The sequence below is a fragment of the Mustela putorius genome, unplaced genomic scaffold (genome assembly GCF_011764305.1).
Source record: "Mustela putorius furo isolate JIRA1106 unplaced genomic scaffold, ASM1176430v1.1 tig00000095_pilon_pilon_pilon, whole genome shotgun sequence".
NCBI classification, from domain to species: Eukaryota; Metazoa; Chordata; class Mammalia; order Carnivora; family Mustelidae; genus Mustela; species Mustela putorius.
In genome coordinates, this window is record NW_025421280.1 from 34,915,635 (window position 1) to 34,933,651 (window position 18,017).

The 18,017-nt window shown below is 41.9% G+C and overlaps 2 protein-coding genes across 2 annotated transcripts; both read right to left on the minus strand.

Annotated features, from left to right (window-relative positions):
- Window positions 1-2,434: 2,434 nt before the first annotated feature.
- Window positions 2,435-3,394, minus strand: LOC101688350 (olfactory receptor 7G2-like). The gene has a single exon (XM_004771763.3). It carries the CDS (start codon window positions 3,380-3,382, stop codon window positions 2,435-2,437), a length of 948 nt encoding a protein of 315 aa, XP_004771820.1. The 5' UTR covers window positions 3,383-3,394.
- A 12,898-nt stretch (window positions 3,395-16,292) lies between these two features.
- Window positions 16,293-17,216, minus strand: LOC101688055 (olfactory receptor 7G2-like). The gene has a single exon (XM_013045276.2). It carries the CDS (start codon window positions 17,211-17,213, stop codon window positions 16,293-16,295), a length of 921 nt encoding a protein of 306 aa, XP_012900730.1. The 5' UTR covers window positions 17,214-17,216.
- Window positions 17,217-18,017: the final 801 nt, after the last annotated feature.

Consider the following 18,017-nt stretch of genomic DNA (forward strand, 5'->3'; position numbering starts at 1 on the left):
TCCATTGGTCTGTGTGTGTGTGCTTTAATGTTAGTACCACACAGTTTTTTTTTAAGATTTTATTTATTTATTTGACAGAGAGAGGGAGAGATCACAAGTAGGCAGAGCAGCAGGCAGGGGGTGGAGGGAGCAGGCTCCCCGCTGAGCAGAGAGCCAGATGCAGGGCTCAATCCCAGGACCTTGAGATCATGACCTGAGCCAAAGGCAGATACTTAACCTACTGAGCCACCCAGGTGCCCCCACAGTTTTGATTACTATAACTTTGTAGTGTGGTGTAAAATCAGGACATGTGATGCCTCCATCAGAAGTGTCCAGAAGTCGTTTCAGGCTTCCAGAGGAGCCCAGTCACATCACAGATATAGGCTGATTAGAGCTCAACCCTTGGGAAACAATTGGGAAAGCATGCAGTTAAACACTTTCCAGGGAGAAATTGGGAGCCTTATGTTTCTACCTCCTCTTTCTGTGCTGAGCTTGAGGAGGGGGGATAACCATGAGAAGTGCTCATGTAGTCCTGTAAAAACTGCCTCTTGGTTTTCTGTAGCATCTGGGAACTTGGAAACACAAAGCCACATTGCCCTCACAGCTAGAAGATTTGGGAGCCAGTCCTTCAAGTTTGCCATACAAGTTGGGGTCCTATGTGTGTGGTCTTAAACTTTCACTCTTCAGGGAGTTGCTGAGTTGGGGATTCTCTCCTGATTGTGAGGTGCTGTCCCAGGGATGGGGTCAATGGTGTGAGCATACCTCAGCTTTTCCTACCTGTTTAGAGGTCAGTATTTTCTCAGCCCTCTGATACATAGGAGTCACCCAGCCAGTTTCTGGATTTCTGTCAGAGGGAATTAATCTCTGTGTACCTGTATGGTGAGTGTGTTACCAGGAGGAGGGGTGTCAGGAACCTCCTCTTCTGTCATGTGGCTGGTGTTGATGAGAATTCATTAAGTTTAAACATTTAACCAGACCAATATAAGTTCAAATTTATTTAATATGTAGTATTGGGCAATGTAAAGGAGTGTTTAAAAAAGAAAAGAAGACACATTAGGATCCTATAAAAATGACAGTTTGTAGGACAAAAATGATCAGATACTGGAAATCAAATACTGGTGGCATCAATCTAATACCTGTCTTCATGGCCATATTGCCTCCTCCTTCTCTATGGGTCTCCTTCACTTTTACCTGTTTTATAAGGAAACATATGATTTCTATTTAGGGCTCGCCCAGATAGCCCAGTGTAAGTGCATCCTTTGCAAAGACCCCTTTTCCAAGTAAGTTCTGGTACCATTCATCCTTTTATCATATGAGGTACTAATCACAAATTAGGGGGATTAGGATGTGGACACATCATACTGAGGGGCCCAATTTCACCTCCTACAGATGTGCTTTGACTGACTCCCTCAAGAGGCTTATTCTCATCTGATGCTGGGTCGGACAGTTTCTTGTCCCTGGGCATCATGTTCCAGCATGACATCTATATTTGCTGCCACTACCTTGTGACTGGAGGAGAACCAGTCCTAGGACAAAGCCACCAAATGCAGAACAGAGTGAAGCTTACTCCCCTGTTTCACATTCCTTGTCTTGAAGTTCTAATAATGACAAACAACTGTTTCCTGTTTGATCATATTAGGGATAGGTATTTTTCTCTTCATAGAACTGAAGGATTCCTCACTGATGAAGCAGAAATAACTCACAATTATTTCAGAATGAGATGATATCATTATACCAATCTTACAGATCATGAAACTGAGTATAGTGGATGGTTACTAATGTTACCTCAAGGGAATACAGTTTACTAATGATTGGTCTCCATAATTTCTAAATCAGGGTGTGAAAGGTGAACTCTCTTGCCTCACTGTAGGCCTGACTTTGGGTTTTTTTTTAATTAATTAATTAATTAATTAAAAGATTTTGTTTATTTGACAGACAGAGATCACAAGTAGGCAGAGAGGCAGGCAGAGAGAGAGGAGGAAACAGGCTCCCCGCCAAGCAGAGAGCCCAATGCGGGGCTCCATCCCTGGACCCTGGGATCATGACCTGAGCCAAAGGCAGAGGCTTTAACCCACTGAGCCACCCAGGCACCTCATGACTTTGGGTTTTGATTGACATGATCTAATCACAGGATCAGGTGGAAGCCAGTCTCTATATAAGACCACAGTCATGCTTCTATTCTTTTCTGAGCTATCCATATTCTACAACTTTCCTTCTAAGAGTCATCATATAAACATTATAAACTTTGACCTCTGCCTCAGATTCTACCTCTGTGGAGCTGAGAAAAACCTTGAAGTAAGAATTGAAACAATTTGTCAAGCATAAAAAGTTGAATAAAAGTAAAAGTTGTCATGTTAGAAGCATTTGGTGACAGAAGTAGCAGGCATTCTGGTTCTCCTGTGATTTGTATAACTTTGATTTATTCTTACAACACAGCCCAAGGTACATGGCCCAATCACAGGAAAGAAGGTATCCTTCTGGCCAGTTTCTTCAAGGCACCCTGCATGTCACTATTTCTCAGACTGTAAATAAAGGGGTTAATCATTTGAGGAATCACAATGTACATCACTGAAGCCATAGTATTCCTCCTGGAAGAGTCACTAACTGCGGAACTAACATACACTCCAACAGCCGTCCCATAGAACAAGGACACAACTGACAGGTGAGACCCACAGGTGGAGAAAGCTTTATACTTTCCACTATCTGATGGCATTCTCAAAACAGAGGAGAAAATTTGAGTGTAAGAGAAAATGATTCCAGAGAGAGGAACACCCCCAAGTAAGCAAGCCAAAACATACACCAAGATATTATTGATGAAAGTATCAGAACAGGCAAGCTTGACAACTTGAGCAAGCTCGCAGAAGAAGTGGGGGATGTTCAGGTCTGTACAGAAGGATAATCGTAGCACCATCAGGCTGTGGAGCAGGGCATTGGCAATGCTAATGAGCAGGGAGAGCACTGTCGGCAGGCCACAGAGTTGGGCATTCATAATAACGGTGTACCTCAAGGGATGGCAGATAGCCACATAGCGGTCATAGGCCATTGCTGCAAGGAGAAAATTTTCCAAACCAACAAAAACCAAGACAAAGCAGACCTGGGTGAGGCAGCCTGTATAACTGATGCTCTGAATCTGTGCTTGGATGTTCACCAGCATCTTTGGGATGGTGGTTGTGCTTAAACAGATGTCCGTAAAGGACAGGTTGGAGAGGAAGAAGTACATAGGGGAGTGGAGGTGGGAGTCAGAGATGACAGCCAGGATGACCAGCAGATTTCCCAGGATGGTGACCAGGTACGTGGACAGGAACAGATTGAAGAGGAGGGGCTGTAGTTCTGGATCATGTGTCAATCCTAGGAGAAAGAATTCTGAAAATACTGTCTGGTTTCTGGGTTCCATGTTGTTCATGAATCTGATGGAAAAGATGGAGTGAAAATTTAAAAAGAAAGAAAAACGGAAGCATCCCCAGATGAGCCCCAGCAACATCACCTGGGAATTGTTGGAAATACAAATTCTGGTATCAGTCCAGATTGCTGATAAACTCTGAGGTGAGTGATCTATTTTTTTTGCAAAATAATGATCTATTTTTGGCAAACTGTCCAGTTGAATTTGATACACACCCAAGTTTGAGAGCCAGTTCTTTTAGAAAAATGAAGGAAAAAAACCCCACTATTGAGGATCCATGTGAATGTTCCAACTTTCCCTCTGCTAATTTTTCCCTCTAACATCATTTTGCACTCTTATTCCCCTTCTCCCTATGTGGCCTTTCTTTTTTCTTTAAAACACCAGCTTTGTCAGAAATATTTCTTGCCTTCAAACAAATAGAAAGATAGGAATCACGTTATCCTATCTATCCTATAGAGTCTGCTATAGAACCTTTGACATGCTCAGAATCATCTGAAATGTGTGTCAAATTATTGATGAGTTAAATCATATTATTACTCCATTCACGCATGGGGGCTCGTAGGGGAGGTGACACTTATGTCATGGATGTGAAGTACACAGTGTGTGGCAAAGGCTAGGTCTGAGTTCAGGTCATCTGACTGCTGAGTTGGCCGTCCTTTTTTTTTTTTTTATGTGTTGAAGTTTTTACTGAAATTCCAGTCAGTTAACATACAGTACAATATTAATTTCAGGTAACAGTACAGTGATTCAGGGGCACCTGGGTGGCTCAGTGGGTTAAAGCCTTTGCCTTCAGCTTGGTTCGTGATCTCAGGGTCCTCCTGGCTCATCAGGCTCTCTGCTCAGCGGTGAGCCTGCTTCCTCCTCTCTCCCTCTCTGCCTGCCTGTCTGCCTACTTGTGATCTCTGTCTGTCAAATAAACAAATAAAATCTTCAAAACAAAACAAATCAAAACAAAAAAAAAAAAAAACAGTACAGTGATTCAGTACCGCCACACAATACTAGGTGATCAACACAAGTGCCTTTCTTGATCCCCATCATCTAATCAATCCCTCCACCCCCTCCCCTCTGATAACCATCCTTTTGTTCTTTATAGTTAAGAGTCTGGTTGTTTGGTTTTTGTTTTTGTTTTTGTTTTTGTTTTTTTTGCCTCCCTCTTTTCTTTTTCCCCATACTCATTTGTTTTTTCTTAAATCCCACATATGGAATGACTTGACCAATCATTGTTAATGCTTCTGGATGATATGGCATTACTATTCCTAAACCACCTCATGTTTCATAACTTCCTTTAAGATGTTAATATTTTCATCTTGAGAAATGCCATAAACCTTCCTTCACCTACAAGGCATGTCCACCTCTACCCATGATGTAGAGTAGCAGTGTGAAAAAAAATGCAGCCTGTCATGGCATCCATTCAAGTATATGCTCTGCACCTGAGCATAGATTGAAAAGTGTTGCTTATAGGGACCCCTGGATGGCTCAGTCGGTTAAGCATTTGCCTTCGGCTCAGGTCATGATCTCAGGATCCTGGGATTGAGTCCCATATTGGCTTCCCTGCTCTGTGGGGAGCCTGCTTTCCCTCTGCTTGTGCTATCTCTCTCTCTCTCTCTTTCTCTCTGGCAAATAAATAAATAAACTCTTAAAAAAAAAGAAAGAAAGGAAAAGTGAACTGGAAGAAATTGGAGGGAGAGACAAAGCATGAGAGACTGTGGACTCTGAGAAACAAACCAAGGGTTTTGGAGAGGTGGGGGTTAGGTGAGCCTGGTGGTGGATATTAAAGAGGACATGTATTGCATGGAGCACTGGGTGTGGTGCATAAACAATGACTCTTGGAACACTGAAAATAATAAAATAAAATTAAGATGTTAAAAAAGAAAAGAAAAATGTTGCTTATTAACTTGAAAGTCACAGGACTCCTCCATGGAAATGCTACTCATCTGTGTTAGAGGTTCATTCTAAGAAAAACTAGGCAACTATGTCAGTGATGTTCTCTGTCCTTAGGGGATTTTTCCAGCAAAGGTGATAGGGGACATATCATTTTAAAAAAGAGGTGGTGGATATTATAGAGGGCACGGATTGCATAGAGCACTGGGTGTGGTGAAAAAATAATGAATACTTTTATGCTGAAAATAAATTAAAAAAATACTGTTATGCTGAAAATTAAAAAAAGAAAGAAAGAAAATTTTAAAAAAAACTAATGGTGACCACCATAACATAATAGAAATAAATAATAAATAAATAAATAACAGCTACATGAAAGAATCAAATGGACAGACTCTTCAAAATGGAGGAAAATTCAAACAATTACTGATCCTTTGAAGACAAAGACCTTCAAGACAGTGCAGATTTATAAGATACTTAGAAGATAATCAAGTGCTCTAATAGGATTGCTCTGTGAAGCAATGGTGCTGCCTCACCTGGGGGAGACAGAAGTGGCCATGATAGTCTTTATCATTTGGTGTATTACTTAGACCCAGAACTGAGAATGTGACCCAAACCAGCACTTGCTTTGTGAATGGGAAAAGTTGCTCAACTGTATGGAGGCATTGGTGTCTTCAATATAGAGTGAAAGCTGTCACAAGTCTTACGGGGATGTTGTAGTGATGAGCAGAGCATAGAAGAAAAGCATCCAGATTAGCACTCAGCATATAGGACACTGTTAGTAATATTTGCTAGTGTGTGTGTGTGTGTGTGTGTGTGTGTGTGTGTGTGTGATTTTTGATCTGTGAACAATGGCACCTGGAATATTTCATTTCTCAGAAGGAAGTAGTAGGAAGGGCAACAGAGGAGAGACAATAAAAAGAGAGTACATCCTTACTGTGATAACTGCAAATTTCAGAGAAGTGTTTATGAGCTGAAACTCTAGCTGGGAATCTTTATTGTGTAGAAGAGGAATGAAGTGCCCAGGAATGATGTCAGTATTCATTTGGCATGGACTAGACAGCAATCAAAATGAATTAAAGAAAAAATGAGTACCCAACATTTGCATCAACATGGTTGGAACTGGAGGAGATTATGCTAAGAGAAATAAGTCGAACAGAGAAAGACAATGATCATATGGTTTCACCTATTTGTGGAACATAAGGAATAGCATGGAGGACATTAGGAGAAGGAAGGGGAGTATGAGGGGGCGGTAATCAAAGGGGGAAATGAACCATGAGAGACACGGACTCTGGGAAGCAAACTGAGGGTTCTGGAGGGGGCATGGGTGAGCCCATGATGGATATTAAGGAGGGCACGTATTGCCCTCCCAGTGGAGCACTGGGAGTTATATGCAAACAATTAATCATGGAACACTACATCAAAAACTAATGATGTAGTGTATGGTGACTAATATAACATAATAAAAAATTACAAACAAAAAATGAATCAGGATTATAAATTGATACAATATAAAAAGGTAAGAAGAAATTACATGAGAAAACTTCAAATATATATTGAAATCTCTCAGGCTGTAATCCCTAATAAAAATAAACCCCAGGAAAAAATAACAGAGAGACCACAGTGAAATGCTGGGTTTCCCACTAATTGATATGATCAAGTTTAGACAAGTTTAGATATGATCAAGTAAGCCTTAGGTGGGGCTTGATCTTGGGACTCCAGGAACCCAATCTGAGTGGAAGGCAGATGCTTTTTTTTTTTTTTAAAGATTTTATTTATTTATTGACAGAGATCACAAGTAGGCAGAGAGGCAGGCAGAGACAGAGAGGGGGAAGCAGGCTCCCCACTAAGCAGAGGGCCCAATGTGGGGCTCTCTCCCAGGACCCTGGGATCACAACCTGAGTCAAAGGGAGAGGCTCCAACCCACTGAGCCACCCAGGCGCCCCTGGAAGGCAGATGCTTAATAGACTGAGCTACCCAGGCACACCTCATTCTTGGTGTTTTTATTGCAATAAATCATAGAGATATAGGTGAAGCCCCCACATAATAAGTTTGCACAATTTTGATTCTTTCCTTCTCCAAGGGAACCAGTACACTGACTTTATATACATTATTCCCCTGAAACTTTTATTATGATTAGTATTATCCCCTGATAAAAAACTTACATTCTTTTGCATTTTAAAAGCTTTACATACATGGAACCATACAATACATGCCATTTAAAACTGGCAGGCTTGGGTGCCTGGGTGGCTCAGTGGGTTAAGCCACTGCCTTCAGCTCAGGTCATGATCTTGGGGTCCTGGGATCGAGTCCCACATCGGGTTCTCTGCTCAGCAGGGAGCCACCTTCCCTCCCTCTCTCTCTGCCTGCCTCTCTGCCTGCTTGTGATCTCTGCCTGTCAAATAAGTAAATAAATAAAATAAAACCTGGCATGCTTATGCTATTTATTTATTTATTTTTAAAGATTTTATTTATTTATTTGACAGGCAGAGATTACAAGTAGGCAGAGAGGCAGGCAGAGAGAAAGGAGGAAGCAGGCTCCCCGCTGAGCAGAGAGCCCGATGCGGGGCTCGATCCCAGGACCCCAAGATCATGACCTGAGCTGAAGGCAGAGGCTTTAACCCACTGAGCCACCCAGGCGCCCCTGCTATTTATTTTTTATTATGTTGTTATATTTAGTCCCATTCACTAATGTTAATTACCAGAGAGTATTACATGATACTGTTACATCAGTTTATTTCTCTACTCCCTAATTGATAATTATTATGGTCAATGTCTTTTATCCTGTGTATGTTTATGAAGACATGTGCAATATGAAACTAGGCATGGGGGATGCCATCATATTCAAGATTGTATTGTGTATGGGAAGGGGAGAACAGGAATGAAGGGGGAGAAAAAGAGGTGCTTTCTCTTTGCATATACACACACTTTTCTACTTTGTAAAAAAGACCTGAAGCCAGTATGGCAGAATGTCAACATTTGCTCATTCTGGGATGAGTGGAAGGGTGGCCATATATTTTCTTGTTATACATCTCTGCTATTGTTATATAAAATGCTTAGTAATTTTATGAAGAGAAATTACATGTCCTAACAAAGTGTTTGGCTCTGTCTTTCTCTATCTGACTCCCTTCCTTGTGTCCTCAAGTGAGCTACAGGGATAATACACTTTTCCCTGCATGGTATGTTAGGAATCAGGAATGCAAGTAAAGGGAAAAGCTGACCCAAACCCTTCCCCAGAAGCATCACAAGAATTCAAGTAAATGTGAAAAGAGAGTATAATAGTCAATCTTGTTTTAAAGGGGGCTGATTTCTACTCAGGAGGAAAATATGTTCTGTCATGTTTTAGAGAGATTAGGAGACCAGCTGATTGAGACTGGGGTCAGTATCCGTACAAACGGGAACTTGTTAACAGGAAAAAAGTCTGGAATGCATGGGACACCCGAGCCTCATTTCATGCATGCATTCTCTTAATTGCTCCCCCTGGATGAGTCTGTAGTAAAATACTGCCCTTCTTACTGAAGCATTAACTAAAGGATTTTCAGTTACCTGGCTGGCATCAGTGTGGAGTGGTGCATGACATGTCACCTACATACAATGACGGAAGATCTGTCTTCAGGAAGGGCAGCAAGACCTAATGAGGCAATGGGCTTGTGGTCAAGAAAGATCATTCCTGGTTGGAGCCTCAAGTGTTCTTCCTGATTAGGTAAGGGCTGTAGAATGAGGTTGTTACAGGCTGACTCTTTACAATGTTCTATCCCTAAGGGGCAGGGAGGGGGTGTCAATATCCAGAGCTCCTCATTAGACAACACTTTTAGTGTCCTTCCGATCCCTGGGCTCTGCAAATCCTTAAAGACCAAGACTATAGAAGAGAGGGATGCCTGATGGCTAATCCTTGAGCCTGTGAGGCCATGTGTATGTCATCTATTCTCCCTATCTGTTCATGCTTACCTCCATCTCACATAGCTTGCACACATACACACACACTCCTTTTCTATGAATTCTAGACTTCTTTTAAAGTTACAAAGGTATCACTATGTGATTAATGATATCTCAAGGACTGATTCCAGCTTTTAAGTGTGAAAATACTATTTATGTGCTGGTTGTAAATAATATGTTTATAAATACAGTTATTATAAGATGCAACTCCTGGGGATAGTTCACCTTTAGAGTCATTGAATGTTTCCGGTATTTTCTTTCTCTTCCTTATATTTTACGTGGGACTATATCATCTCTTCTTTGTGATTATTGTGGCTGTGATCCATGTAGACAGACTTCGTACTCTCTTTTTAAACTACTATACATGGGTTAATTTAATTTAAATTAAAAAAATTTAAAAAACAGCTCTTGGCACTTGGTAGTACTTGAGGAAATGTGTGTACATATGAATAACTGAAAAAAAAAACCCAAATGAATAAAAGATACTACTTTGGATGGAAAAAAAATTTTTTAAACAAAATAAACTTTTTCCCCTATATTTTATTTACTTATTTTAGAGAGAGAGAAAGAGAGAGAGAGCATGAGTGGGATGAAGGGCAGAAGGAGAAGCAGACTCCCCACTGAGCAGCAAGCCTTAGGTGGGGCTTGATCCTGGAACTCCAGGAACCCAATCTGAGTGGAAGACAGATGTCTAATAGACTGAGATACCCAGGCACCCCTCTTTTTAAACTTTCATGATTACCTGTTCCAAGTTCTGCACTATAGATGCAGCACATATTTTTCTTCCCACTGTGGAATTTGGATTGAGTTATGGTTCATTTTTAATTGGGTTGTGATGAAGTACAATGTCACCTAAAGGTGGTAGTGTGTAAGTTGTGAATCACCCAGATGTTTCCTCTGGAATTCAATAGGTATAGATGATACTCCCTGTTAATGTCCACTTAAAAACATTTTTCTTTAGGACTTTGGTATTTTCATCTATTCAGTAATTTATCTCCCATTTTAATGTTTCATTCTGCAAACACTCTTGGCATGTATGCCAAAGAGCCAATTAAAGCAGAAAAGAAACGCTCTATCTCCCATTTTAAAAAGATTTTATTTACTTATTTGAGAGAGAGGGGGGGAGCATGAGCAAGGGGAGGGGTAGAGGAAGAGGGAGAGGCAGACTCTTCATTGAGCAGAGCAACCGATGCAGGGCTCCATGCCAGGTGGGTGAGATCATGATCTGAGCTTCAGTCTGATGCTTAATTGACTGAGCCAGCCAGGTGCCCCAATTTCACATTTTTTAAAATGTAAATTCAAGTTTGTTAACATACAGTATAACATTGGATGAGTAGAATTTAGCGATTCATCACTTACATATGTCACCCAGTGCTCATTACATCCTGTGCCCTCCTTAATGCCCATCATTCATTTAGCCCATCCCCTGCCCACCTCCCCTCCAGCAACCGTCACCTTGTTCTCTATAGTTAAGAGACTCTTATGGGGCGGGGAGAGAAACCAAGATGGTGGAGTAGTAAGAGACCTTAGTTTCTTTGGTCCAAAGAACTCAGTTAAATAGCTTTCAAATCATTCTGAACACCTGCAGATGCAACTGGAGATCTAAGGAAAGAATAGTTGCAACTCTACAAATAGAAAAGTATCCACTTTTTGCAAGGTAGGAGGTGTGGGGGGAAAAGAATCTATGGCCATATATGGGAAGATAAACCATGGGAGGAGGGAGCCTCTCTGTAAGCCAGCTACCAGAAAGTGATATAACAGTGAAGTGTAAAATCAGAACATTCAGAAGTCTGTGCTGGTGAGGGATGTCACTCAGGTGGCTAAGCGGGGCTGGAACCCTAGATGGGACAGTGTGGTCTCAGGATCCTTGGGGTCTCAGGAAGACGAGGGGTGCCTGAGTGCAACAGAGTTCCCAGGCATCAGAGCAGGAAAGTCAGCTGTAATCAGCAAGCCCAGGAGTGGGCTCTCAGCTCCGGGTTGCCATAAATCATAAACCAAGGCATTTGGGTGACTGCTCTGTGAGCAGGGGCCCAGCAAGTGTCAGAACCAGCAAGAACCCACTTCCTTCCACAGGGAGGAGTGACACAGGAGCATGCCACAGGAGTCTGCAGGGTTTGGAGACTTGAAGGGGGTCATGTGTCTGAGATAGAAGTGCTCAGTTACAGGCTGGGTGAGCACAGAGTGCTGATAGAGACCAGGGAGACAGGAGAGATTGACTGCTTTTCCACGAGGGCTCACTGAGGAGTGGGTTCCTGAGCTTTGGGCTCCAGGTCCACATACCAAGAGCCCGCCATTTTCACTCTCATCCTCTAAAGCCTCATGGAAAGCCTTCAGGAACAAAAGCCACCTAGAGCAAACCAGCAAACCAAAGTTGAATACTTAACCTGGCCCCCTGGCAAGGGTGGTGCAGTTCTGCCCAGGGAAAATACACTTGAGAATCAAAGTAGCAGGCCCCTCCTACAGAAGATCAGCAAGAACATCCAGCCAAGATCAAGTTTACCGATCAATAAGAATTGCAAAACTCCAGTTTTAGAGGGGAGAAGTGTAGGGGTGAGGGTGACAGGGTGATGGGTATTAAGGAGGGCAGGTGCTGTGATGAGCACTGGGTGTTATATGTAACAAATGAGTCACTGAACACTACATCAGAAACTAGTGATGTAGTATACAGTGGCTAACTGAACATAATAAAAAAAAATTGCAAAACTCCAGTGCTAGGGGACTATACATATAGAATTCATGGTTTTTCCCCCCCATGATTCTTTAGTCTTTCAGTTTTAATTTTTTCTCTTTCCCTTTTCAACCAATTTGTTATTTTATGAACTCTTTTTATAAATCTTTTTAAATTTTCATTTTTACAGTTACATTCTATCCCCTCATTATATTTAATTTTGTGTGTGTGTGTGTGTGTATAATTTTGAGATACAGTTTCTTCTAACAAACCCACCACAATACACTCAGGATGTAGTGTATTGCTCTGTGTATTGCTCTGTTCACCTGTCTGTTCATATTCCTTCCTTTTTTGTGTGTTTTTTTCTCTTTTGTTTTTTTCTTGTCTTTTAATTTTTATTTTTACAGTTACCTTCTATCCTTTCATTGTATTTAATTTTATTTTTGTACATACAGAAGGTTTTCTTTGCAATTTCGGGATCTAGGTTTTTTTTTTTTTTTAAAGATTTTATTTATTTATTTATTTGACAGAGAGAGATCACAAGTAGGCAGAGAGGCAGGCAGAGAGAGAAGGAAGCAGGCTCCCCACTGAGCAGAGAGCCCGATGCGGGACTCGATCCCAGGACCCTGAGATCATGACCTGAGCCGAAGGCAGCGGCTTAACCCACTGAGCCACCCAGGCGCCCAGGATCTAGTTTTTTAACAAAGAGACCAAATACACACAGGATGCAGTGTAATGCTCTATTCTGTCCCCCTGATTATATTCTCTCTTTTTTTTTGTTTTATTTTTAGTTTTATTTTTTGGTTTCAGGTCTCTTCTGATTTGTTTAGTGTATATTTCTTTGGGGTCATTATTGACATTTTATTACTTTATTCTCTTTTTCATCTATTCTTCTCTGGACAGAATGACAGGATGCAAAAATTCACCTCAAAAAAGAATAAGAGGAAATACTGGCTTCCAGGGACCTAATCAGTATGGGCATAAGTAAATGTTGAAACTGGAGTTCAGAATAATGATTATAAAGATACTAGCTGGGCTTGAAAAAAGGCATGGAAAACACTAGAGAATCCCTTTCTGGAGAAATAAAAGAACTAAAATCAAATCAAAACAAAAATGGCTATTAATTAATGAGATGCAATAAAAATGGAGGCTCTAACTGCTGGATAAATGAGGTAGAAGAGAGAATTAGTGATAGGGAGGACAAAATAATGGAGAATAAAGAGGCTGAGAGAAAGAGATAAACAACTATGGGATCACAAGGGGGAGAATTCAGGAGATAAGTGATCCTATAAAGAGAAACAATGTTAGAATAATTGGGATCCCAGAAGAAAAGGAAAGAGAGAGGGACCGAAGAATAGTAATAAAAATTTAAAAATTGAAGTAAGAAGGAAGCTAGATCCTATTTCCCATAGAACTGGAGCTTTGCAGCATCTATGATCAGTAGACTGGTATATGTGAGGTGTTTGTGCTCATCTTCTGGGAAGGGACATGCAGCTCTGATTCTCAGGTGGACATGCCCTGGTGGAGAAGCACCTCCCCACCTAGTGGATGGGGCTTGGTGTAAGTGGCTCTGGGCTCCACTAGGTGGCACAGTTTTGAAGTGCTGAAGGCTTTCAGCACTAATACACCGGATGAAAATGGCTGTGCCCTGCTCTCCAGCTGCAGAACTGAGAGTTCGCGCCCCCCACTCTTCAGAAAGCCCTCACAGAAAAGGAGTCAATCAGTTTTGTGTCCCTGACTTCAGTAAGATACCTGTCTTCACCCTGCCAGTATCCCAGCTGTTTTATCTCAGGTGTGTGGTTGAGTTTTAAAACTCCAAATTCTAGGGACTCTCCTGTCACGTACCCATGCTGATCCTCTGAGGGAAGGTCTTGCCCTTTTTTGCTGCTTGCCAGCCCATGCCAGGCAAGCAGTTGCACAACTGGGCAGCAGTTGAGTTGCCCAGAGAGCTGACACCTAAGCTTGCTGCCCTCAGCTGGAGTCTCTGCTCCTCTGCCTGGGAACAGTGCAGCATGTAGGTGCCGCCCACTCTTCTTGTGATCCAGAGGATCCTCTGACCATGCTGTCCATGCTTGGGCCTCCACACTCCTTCCCTACCTGAGTGCCTTGAAGTGATGCATGACCCTGGTGGTGGTGGGCTTCTAAAATTTCATATTTTATGCTCCACTACTTATAATGTTTTCTGTAAGCAGGTGATCCATCTCTAAGGTGTTCTGTGGATGTCAATGGGGGAAGTCCTGCACTAGAACACACCTGGGAAGCAGGCAGAGAGCTGTCCCCCAGTTGTGGTGCTGACATCATACTTCCTCTCCTTACAATGAATCATGCTCCTTTGGTTATCCTGGGAGACCTCTGTCATTTTCCCCTATACACACATCCAGAAAGATACTTTTGGGGGGGGGGGGGCTGGTGCCTGGGTGGCTCATTTGGTTAAGCATCTGCCTTCAGTTCAGGTCATGATCCCGGAGCACTGGGATGGAGCTCCATGTTGGGCTCCTGGCTCAGCAGGGAGTCTTCTGCTCCCTCTCCCTCTGCCACTCTTGCCACTCGTGCTCTCTCTTTCTCCCTCCCTCTCAAGTAAATAAAATCTTAAAAAAAAAAAATACTTCTGTCTGATGGCCCCACATTGTTGTACTTGTGGAAAAAGTGATAGTCCCCAACACCACCAACTTCTTTTTTCTCCTGTCTTATGTTACACTCCTCCACAGAAACACTGTTTCATTCACAATAACACATTATAAATTTTGTATAAGAGCCCTAATTATGCAGCCAACTCTTTTAAGACTTATCACTCCATCAGTTTTACTCAACCTTGTTTCTCTGTGTGGACTCCACCTGAGATGAGTAAGAAGTATTGCAAGGAGAAGTAATTAAAATAAATAAAAATTCAGATACATTGTTTTTTTTAGCTACATTCTTACCAATGAACCAACGAGATGAATCAACGAGAAGGAATTAAAGCAAACAGGGTCTCAGAAAAATGATGAACATCTATTACCCTGCCTACTCAATCATTTGATTATATTATTCAGACCATAAAAACTACAGTAAAGATAAACAAATATGAATGTTGAAGCAGGTGGTAAAAGTATGTGAGTTTGAAAGGATTATACAGGTTATGAATATAGGCAAGATAAGAAAAACTATGATACGAGTTAAATGTTAATTCCTACTATATGTCAGGTGTTATATTAAGTGCTTGTCATGGTTATGACAGATGACTGCCCAACATGAATTAAACCTAGATTGTCAGTCTAAGGCTTTCATATTAATCATTTCTTCCACACCAGTAATTATATTAAAAAGGAGCATATGATCCTCTTCTTTGTGGTGAGATTTAAGGGGATATCTTCTGGATGATGCCATGAAAAGGTCAGTTTTCAAATGGCTCAGGGAAAGACAGTCCGTTTTCTGTCCCTGGGCATCACAACTGAGTATGACACCTGTGTCTGCTGCTACCATCAGTCCTAGAATGACATCACCTCACGGAGAACTAATGAATCCCTATTCTCTTATCCTTATACATTCCCTACCTCTGAATGAAAGATACTTTCCTTTCTTGTTTGAGAATATTAAAGAAAAGTTATCTTTTCTTCTTCTTCTTCTTCTTCTTCTTCTTCTTCTTCTTCTTCTTCTTCTTCTTCTTCTTCTTCCTCCTCCTCCTCCTCCTCCTCCTCCTCCTCCTTTTTTTAAGGTAGGCTCCATGCCCAGTGTGGAGCCCAACATAGGGCTTGAACTCAGGACCCTGAGATCAAGACCTGAACTGAGAGCAAGAGTCAGATGCTTAACCACCTGAGACACCAGACACCCCCAAAGGTTTTCTTTTTATTATTAGAACCAAAGACTTTCAACTTCAGGTTAACATATTTCACAACTGGCTCAAACAACTGAGATAATCAGATTACACTGATTCTGTGGATGATGAAACAGTTTGGTAGATTCTGATGTTGCTCCCAGGAAACTCTGAGTGATTACGGAGTGTGGGTAGGAAAGGCCAGCTCCCTTGCCTCATGGTAGAAGCCCATCTTGGGTGAGATTTGCATGGTCCTAGATGTGGGATAAAGTGGAAGCTAGTTTCTACCTGTAACCATGACTCTGCTTACACCATTTCTCTGCCCTGTCTAACTTCTTCCATTTTTTGTGAACATGCTGTCCCCCTAAATCTATATAACAAGATTCCAGGATTCAGGTTCTCCCTCTATAGAACACTACCCAAAAAACTGAGTTTAGATGCTTGAAATCACTGCCAAACATCACAGAGTTAGACAAAAAGCAAAATCAGAATTCAAGCCCATGTTGAAATGCATGTATCCATCATGTTATCTAGTCATTTTAGATGATCTTGGTGATAGAAGAGTATTCTGAAAGACCAGAATACCTTTTACTTTGACTCATTCTAGAAAACTAGCCCAAATATGATGAAGCGTTATCCTACCTGATCATTTTTTTCAAGGCTTCCTTCATATCCCTGTTGCGCAGACTGTAGGTAAAGGGGTTCATCAATTGAGGAACCACAGTGTACATCACTGAGGCCACTGCAGTGTTTCTGGAAGAGTCAGTAACTGCAGAGCTAATGTACACCCCTAATCCTGTCCCATAGAACAAGGAAACAACTAAGAGATGAGACCCACAGGTGGAAAAGGCTTTGTATCTTCTGCCAGCTGATGGCATTCTCAAAAGAGAGTAGAGAATTTTAGCATACGAGAAAATGATCCCAAAGATAGAAATACCACTCAACACACTAGCCATAAAATTAGCCAAGATGGTATTGATGAAGGAATCCGAACAGGCGAGCTTGATGACCTGTGCGAGTTCACAGAAAAACTGAGGGATTTCCAAGTCAGTGCAGAAGGACAGTTGTAAGACCATCACACTGTGGAGGAGGGCATCCATGATGCTAATGTACAAAGAGAGTAGAATTAAGCATCCACAGAGGTGGGGGTTCATGATAACGGTGTACCTCAGTGGGTGACAAATGGCCACATAGCGGTCATAGGCCATTACTGCAAGGAGAAAATTCTCAAAACCGAGGAAAACCAAGACAAAGCAGACCTGGGTGATGCAGCCTGTGTAACTGATGCTCTGGTTCTGTGCCTGGATGTTCACCAGCATCTTTGGGATGGTGGTTGTGCTTAAGCAGATGTCAGTAAAGGACAGGTTGGAGAGGAAGAAGTACATGGGGGTGTGGAGGTGGGAGTCAGAGATGACAGCCAGGATGACAAGCAGATTTCCCAGGATGGTGACCAGGTACATGGACAGGAACAGGCAGAAGAGGAGGGGCTGCAATTCTGGATCCTCCGTCACTCCCAGAAGAAGAAATTCTGATACATCTGTTCGGTTTCTGGGTTCCATGTTGTTAATATAAGACATTGGGTGACAAGAGAATAAAATGGATGGTCAACTGGACCTCCAGCAGCAGTACCTGGGAACTTGTTAAAAATGCCAATTTTTGGATCCAGACTTACTGATGAAAAGCTCTAGGGATGGTGACAGGCAGTCTGTTTTAACAAGCTTTCCAGATGATTCTGACATATGATAAAATCTCAGAACTTCTGTTCTCAAAAAATGTTTATCTATACTGTGAACCCAAGTGAATATTCAAATCTTTCCTCTGTGTATTTCTCCCTCCGTCCTTCTCCCTCATCCTCTTTCCTCTGCACAGTTTATCAGCCAAATTTTTTCTTTAATTTCTTCAATTTATTTATTTTCAGAAAAACAGTATTCATTATTTTTTCACCACACCCAGTGCTCCATGCAATCCGTGCCCTCTATAATACCCACCACCTGGTTCCCCAACCTCCCATCCCCCGCCACTTCAAACCCCTCAGATTGTTTTTCAGAGTCCATAGTCCCTCATGGTTCACCTCCCCTTCCAACTTCCCTCAACTCCCTTCTCCTCTCTAACACCCCTTGAGAGTGTGAGAGAGAAAGTGACAGTGTGAACAGGGAGGGTGGCAGAGGGAGAGGGAGAAGCAGACTCCCCGCTGAGCAGGGAACTCAGTCCCAGGACCCTGAGATCATGAACTGAGCCAAAGGCAGTTGCTTAACGGACTACACCACCCAGATGCCCATCAGCCAGAATTCTAATGAGCAATGAGTGTCTAACATGTCTCAAGTTTTGAGAGTGAAAAAAGAAAACATGGCTTTATTTCTTTA